Below are 7720 nucleotides of genomic sequence, written 5' to 3' on the forward strand. Positions count from 1 at the left end.
ACTTCTGCTCTGCTCATTTCTGATTTCTGTTGCTTCTGATATTGCTTTGCTAATCCATCTCTGAGGTTTGCAGATGGAGTTTGAACTCGAATGAAGAACAGGAAGAGTCAAGGGTTAGCTTTCTATCATGGCAGTTTGTCGACCTTTGATTTTCAGGTAAAAGACACAGCAGGAGACTCTGAGCTGCACAGGAGGATGATCAGTGTGCTGAGAGGAGCGTGGTCCAGCACAGAGGAGAGACCTCAGTGTGGTGCTGGAGAGCTCAGATGGCTCAGCAAGGCTCAGTGTGCAGTGGACTCAGGCGACCGTTGAACGAGCAGAAATGAGGAGACTAAAAGAAGAGATGAAGGAGAAGAGAGAACTAAGAACAAACGAGGCTGTGTGTGCTTGTGCTTGCTGTGTGTTCTATGCTTGCTTGCGATCATTGCTCTTCTTTGAAGCTCTCTGCCTGAGGTGGTGCAAGGAGCTGGTGCCTTGCTCTCGGGAAGTTTCTGCTTGAGGTTTTGTGTGTTGAGGCTGTGCTGTAAGTTGATTATTTTGTTGGCCTCAATCTTCTCTATAATCTCTGTACTTAACAAATATCTTTGAGATTGACTGTGGAGAGGTCACTCCACCGAGAAGATTCATCTAGCCGGATTCATCCGGGGTTTGATCTACGGGAGTTCAAGAGATCGTCCACCTTACGGGCACGACGAGGATGGGGCAAGTTCTGCCGAACCTCGTATATCCTCGTGTTTGCATCGTTTTCGTTTTATTAGTTATTTTCTCCTATTTTCCGCTGCGTACTACATTTCTTGTAGGAGAAAATCGTGCTCCAAAGAGAGGCTATTCACTCCCCCTCTCTAGCCATCTCCCGATCTTCAACATTATCCACATTGGTTTGTTTTCTTGAAGTCTTCACTTTGCAGTTGTTTGTTCATCTGGAATGCAAAATGAAAAAAATGACATTTTTTTTTCTTTTCTAGTTTCTCTTGTTTGAGATAGAATCTGCAATTGCTCCACTTTTTTTAATCTTGGCTTTCTATGAACTCAAAACATTTCATTTCACATTTTTTTGATGTGCAAGTCCTGCAACTGAACTAGAACTTTTACTGTGTTTTATGCTTCTACTGTTTTGACTTTTTTGTTAATGTTAAGCAGGAGGCATGCCTGTTGGATGGTTTAATGACTTCAAAAAGGTCTCTAATTCTGCATTATATATTAACATAAAATTTCAATGTTATTTAATACTCGTATGATTTCTGTTTTTTGTTGTTATATTCTGATTTTTATGCCTTTAATATATTGACCCAGTGCAGGCTATCTTCCTTGGCAAGGACGGGCATACATATGGACGAATTGTTACAGGTGAATTATTGATATTGGATATGTTCCAATACTTTCCATTTTTCATGAATAATTTTAGCTGAAGAGCTACAAGCAATATGTCTGAACTATTTTAGTTCAATGTTTTTTAACGCATACTGCAGTTAAATTGTTTGTCACCGTCCTTAAATTCTATTGTTTTTTGAGATATCCATTAGGAGTGAACGTGGCTCGGGTTTGATCGGTTTGACCTAAAATTAATCCAACCTAAGTTTTTAGGATCAAGGAAAATTAATCCGAAACCATATACAAACCGTCCGTTTGGTAGGTTCAACCTAACCTGAGTCGGGTCAGATCATGTTTGATTGGTTCTTGATTTTTAGTTCACCATCAAAGCACTAATGCCCATATAAAGATATGCTATTGCAACCAAAGTTAAATTTTAATATTACAAGTTTAAAATCCAAAATAATATATATAAGAAGACCTACATAATGCAATATAATTATAGGTTCAAACCTGTAAAATATAAACATAATATAAACAATGCTTAATTTTTTTTGATTTTTTTTCCATCACTATTATTTATTAATGTTGTTCAATTTATTAGTATATACAAAGTTCATGAAGTAAATTACTCCTTTAGGAAATGGATAATGAGTGATTTATTATGCATGGAATTAAAATTTCAGTAAATTATGTATTTATAGAGTTAAATTTTGGCTGGGTCATATTCATTGGAAGATCCAAATACACCGACTCATGATCTGAACCAATACTAAAATAATCTGAGTTTTTGAGCCGGATCGGCTTGGCCCACCTCTGCTGTCCATGCATAGAATTAATTGATAGAAAAGCTAATTGGTAATTTGGGAAAATTAATAGGTTTAAAACTACTTAGTCTGGTACTCGGACAAAGTTGCTTTGTTATATACAATAACCCATCTGTGTTTTTGCACTTCAGGGGCACTTTTCTCGTTTGGGTTGAAGAAATTTCGTGCTCCTCTGTACTTCAAAGTGAGAGGAGTCATGGAAGTGATGTCAACAGAACAGCCATGTGACATAGCCTACGACTTTGGAGATGGGCTTTTGGATCCCTTGATAATCCCTCCTCACTTCCCTAAACCAGGTAAACTGATAAGCTTGTCCAGCACACAACTCATGGGGCATTCTGTAACTGTCTCTGAGATCTAAATTATCGTGCTTCCTTTTTTGGAATGAAAGGAAAGAAAAAGGAAAAGAAAATGTAGAATTCTTTATTTACTTAGACAAAATTAGGAATGAAGAAAGGAAAGAAAAAAAGAGATAAAATTGTCACTGGATGCATCAATTTAATCTTGTCCGGATTTTTTACATTCTGTTTCGGTTCAAATAAAAGTGAAAGGAGAAAACATTTGAACCTTTAGTAATTAAAACAACAGTTTCTGTTAGAATAAACATGGCAGCTGGAAGTGAATGGAAGCAAGACAACATGACTTTTCTGTTCCATTAGTTTATACTATTTTTCTCCACCCTGGCAGAATAAACAAAGATGGATGGTAGGCGGAAGTTAATGGATTTTTTTCCCTTTCTGTTCCATTAGTTTATACTACTTTTCTCTATCTCCCTTTTTCTTTTCTATGCATCGCATACTTGCTCGCTATATGCTATCACATGAATGAAGTTTGCCTTTCTTTTTTCTTCTAATTTGCAATTTGAACTAGAAATTCTCGATAAACTTATTTCTCTTCCCTTCACAATGTTTCTCAGTTGAGCATCCATGGCCATTCAATGATCATTTGGTTATTTATCTACGCCATGCTGGTCCAGGAGTGGTGGTGGGGCAAGCATGGCAAGAGGGGAAGGATTTGGAGCAAGTGCCAAAAAAATTATGCGGCGAGATATTAATGATCAAAGATTTTTATGCGACCGGAGAGGAGGAAGAAAGCCCTACTAATGCTAATTGATTGAATGGATTTTGCAGTTCCCTTGGCGATATCATCTTTCAAGATCTCTGAAGGGACCAGCCATTGCAAGATGACCACATTATCAAAAAGCAATTTGTTGAAGGTATATATTATGTTTCATTGCTAGTTGTTAGTGGCTGACTATTAGGTTTGATTCCTACCATTCCATTTTTTTTTAAAATGACTAACTATTTTATTGTTAGATTTAATATTTATGTGGATTAATAGTTTTCTTTTTGGAACTAAAGGTTATACATATTCCTTTCGGACAGTAGAAAATGATGTTGGCCATTATAATGCCTTCAGGGTACCGTGCAGTAGTAAAACACATAGAAGAACAATAAGAGGATCAGAATTTGAATCTCCAATGGGATGGGATGAATAGTTTAAAGATCAACTTGTGAGTATATATAAATTATGCTATGAATTTATTTATTTTCATAATTAATTAGATGAAATTGGAACATCTGGATGATTATTTAAAAAAAAAAAGCCATTTTAACACTTGAACTTGTTGGTTCAAGTTTTAGAAAGTCTGGTACCCCAAATGCCCTGCACCAAGAAACTGTCTAGTGGACTTAACTTTTTTGTTACAAAAAAAGGGGGATTATTTGTTATATACCTTATCGATGTCATTAGTGTATCTGCGATGTCCTAATTTAATCTCATTTAGAACTACTAAATATAGTTAATCTGACTAAAATGAGGGAATTATCGTTCTTTCTCTGGTGGCAGTACATAATTGTTGTGTTGTCTATCAAAAGAGTATCTACTTCTATATGTATTTTTTCCTCTTTGGAATCCAGCATTAAACTATAGGAAATTGGATTGAGTTTAGAATAAGCATTGGATGATTACAAAAATAAAATATAAAAAATTGTGTGGTGGTATATTTTTCAGAAATTGATTAAATCACTAGGGTACAAGTAATTGTAGTACCATCCATATGAGTTTTGACTTGCCACGTTGTCCTTGGAGTTATGGTGCAGTGGTAAATATTCATAAATCGATTTCTAACTATAATGCATTGTGAATTAATTTTTTCAATAAGAAGATAATTTTGGAATGTTGATTGTGGAGCGATGCATTGTTCACGTTTCTTGATTTATCTTGGTGATGGATGTGAAATTTTTATTGGAGTCGAATAGGTTACTTTTTAAATTCAAATCATGAATATTTGATTTGCCACGCTCAATCACTTGGCGCATTAAAATTATTAAAAGATTTCATATGTCTAGTTCCTAATGGAATCAAAGCCCGTGCTTTGAGTGATCATTTGTTTGTAAAGAGTACGATTCCAATTATTTATCCATATAATGTATCATAATAAATATTTATGAACTTAAATATTATTCTAATATTTCATTCTCATTTATATGTTTAATACACAAGATACACCTAAAGTGCTTGAGTGAAATGTGTACTCTTACTATGAGATAAACTAAGTATTCATGCACATTGTTAGTACATATAATAAATAGATTCATGTATCAACTATGTATTCCTCTCGATTTGTTTTTTTTTAGAAAAGAGTATAATCTTAAAAATTAGATGTTTTACTTTTTTTTTTTTTTTTTTGCGTTTGTTCTAAATTTATGTTTGGTTAATTCATACTACTAATATTATCATATAAAATTTAGATTTTTTATATTTTATATAAATTTTTTTTAAAATGTAAATCATTGGTAATTAGAAATGCCAAATGAGTCAACTCAGGGTGAGTGGACCAACCCATAGCGGAGTGGGTCAACTTGTAGAAATTCATCATATGACAGGGCGGAGTGGATTGGGTTGAGAAATTTTCAATTCAATTTAATTTAAGGTGGATTGCGAGTTAGGGATGCCAATCCACAAGTCTGTCAAAAATAAAAAAAATATAGAAAATATTAAAAATTTTAAATTTGAATTACAGTTTAAATGGGTCAAGTTGAAATTTTTAAATTTAGATTGCAGTTTAGACAGATCAAACCTACTAGTCCATTGAATTTTTTTACTTTAATTTTAAATTAAAAAAAAAATTCTCAACTCGCAAGCCAATCCAAACCCTCCATGCATGGGTCAATCCATGCGGGTCGGTCCACCTGAACTTATTTTAAAATGAATTGATAAAATTATAATTTAAGTTTTTTAAATTATTTGACGAGACGAGGCAAGCTGATGAGCCCAAGATAAAGTGACGATTCTATTATAATAATTTATGGCTACTCTAACTTATAAAGATAGTGTAATGTAATATTCTTTATTGCTATTCTAACTTATAAAGGTAAAATTTAGGAATTGACATTTTCTATTTTTACTTTGGGCAAAAGTCAAAAGTCAAAAGGGCACCTCATTTATTTTTAATCATGAAAGAAGTTGCCTTTTTTTTTACTTTTTAATCAAAAGGGCGATCTTTGTTATTATTCAATCATGTATATTTATCCTCCTACCCTTTAATATTATTTTAATTATTATCTTCCGTCTAAATTCTGAATTAATTGAGTCGGTTGTAGCAACTATAATTTTATAATTGCTACACATGTTGTAATAATTGTAATTTCGTAACTGTTGCGATACATACTTAGTGGATCTAACTATCTATCTGCCTCTTTCCGATCCTTATCCAATTAATATGCGGATTTGCATTAATCCAGCCCTCCTACTAACTAGGCTGAGACCTGCTGTTTGCCTCAAGAGAATCTTTATGGAAGGATAGGAGTGCTGCTGTGCTCCAATTTTGAGCATCTCTTCTCTCCTTTGTGTTTCCTAAAAATGCATCGATCCGTGCAGAATAGAAGGGTTTTTACAATAGTCTCTTCATGTGGAAGGTAAGGTAAGCATGTGTCATGCAAGAGCAATTAAGCAAGTGAGTATCATCAAGCAAATAGTCAAGGCTAAACTTCACTTCATCTAAGGAAATAGAGAAAGGAAGGGCGTTTGCATCTCTTACAATGGTGGCAAAGGAGAGAGGAGAGTGATAAGCCAAAGTCATAGTGGTGGTAGACCAAGATCCAAACTATGTGGTGAAGCCAAGGCCACCTTGATTGTGTTGGGTGAAGTTTGCAAAGTTATCCACTTGATTCTATTTACTCACATCATCTTGTATTTGAAGGATTAAGTCTCCATTTGGTGACCCAATACGAGATAAACAACAATACATAATAATTACAATTCAGATTAAATTCCAATTAAGTGATCTAATGTATGTTGCATGAAAAGAGATTTATGGTATTAGATGTGGATTCAATATATATATCAAATAACTCAAATCATTAATATTAATGGACTATTAATGAGTTAAGAGCTTTTATGGTAGATGATCTCTGTAGAAGCTTGGTATAAAAGGAAGAGGTCCTTGATTTGGCATCTTGCTGATTTTGTTGACATTTCTTCTTCCTTGGACTCTTCCCCATTGAGACTAAGATCTGATTGCCATCTATTTCTACAGAAGAGTTTTGTTGCATTGAAGGAACTTCTCTGACGACAAATAAGGGATACAATGACATTGGCTCTCGATTCAAGTCAGTCATTTTTGTTCGCCTTTGTATCAATTTAGTTTCGTTTTGTTTTATAGATGATAATAACTAGGTCATGTAGATGTATCACTGATTATGTTTGATGTACCATTATTGCTTTCAATTGGTATCAAAGCTTTAAAATTGTTTTATCATCATCTTTAAGGCATAAGGATTATGTTCCACGATTTGAAAAATATGCATCATTTTGGCATTCAATTCAATTGCAGAGCTTCAAATTGATGCATATTCATCAAATGTAGGATGGATAGGTTAGGATTTAACATAGTAATCAAGTATTTTGCATTATCCGTGAAGAACGCGAATAATGGCATGATTTTAGAGTTTTTTTTTAACTGAAAAATCGTGTGTAAAATTAGGTTTTCAGCTACCAATCGATTGGTAAAACTCACCAATTGATTACCAAGCATAAAACTAGGCATAGAATGGCCTGGAATTGATTGGTGGATTCAATTGATACACCAAACGATTGTTATAAGGTGTCAATCGATTGTTGAATCTAAAGTTGCACACATAATGATCTAGAATCGATTAGGCAATTCGACTGGTTGTCACCAATCAATTTCCATGAGGACCAATCAATTGTTGAACCTAGAGTTGGACATAGAATGGCCTAGAATCGATTAGATAGTTTGACTGGTTGATACCAATCGATTGCCATAAAAAGCCAATCGATTGTTGAGTCTGGAGTTACGTACAGAAGGTCGCAGAATCGATTGGGTAGTTCGACTAGTGTTTACTAATCGATTGTTGTTCGCTCAGTTGTCTACAAAAGGTCTTCAAATCGATTGGTGAGTTCAACTGATTGATATCAATTGATTTCCATCAATTCCTATGGATTAACTTGCTAACAAAAGCCTTCTGAATCGATCAAGAAACTCGACTACTATAGAGCAATCAATTGTCATGTCTTGAAAATGATACATAAGACGTATCAATCGATTGTTGTATGAA

The 7720-nt window shown here is 34.2% G+C and overlaps 1 protein-coding gene across 1 annotated transcript; it reads left to right on the forward strand.

Moving 5' to 3' along the window:
- Window positions 1–1140: 1140 nt before the first annotated feature.
- LOC141818618 (uncharacterized) lies at window positions 1141–3523 on the forward strand (the record flags this gene model as incomplete). The annotated part of the gene is made up of 4 exons (XM_074706077.1): window positions 1141–1178; window positions 1299–1347; window positions 2270–2434; window positions 3055–3523. Coding segments are annotated over 4 exons (449 nt in total), but the record flags the coding sequence as incomplete, so codon positions are not given.
- Window positions 3524–7720: the final 4197 nt, after the last annotated feature.

Source organism: Curcuma longa, unplaced genomic scaffold (genome assembly GCF_044706935.1).
Source record: "Curcuma longa cultivar G26 ecotype Majalengka, Jawa Barat unplaced genomic scaffold, ITB_CL_G26_1.1 contig_25492, whole genome shotgun sequence".
NCBI lineage: Eukaryota > Viridiplantae > Streptophyta > Magnoliopsida > Zingiberales > Zingiberaceae > Curcuma > Curcuma longa.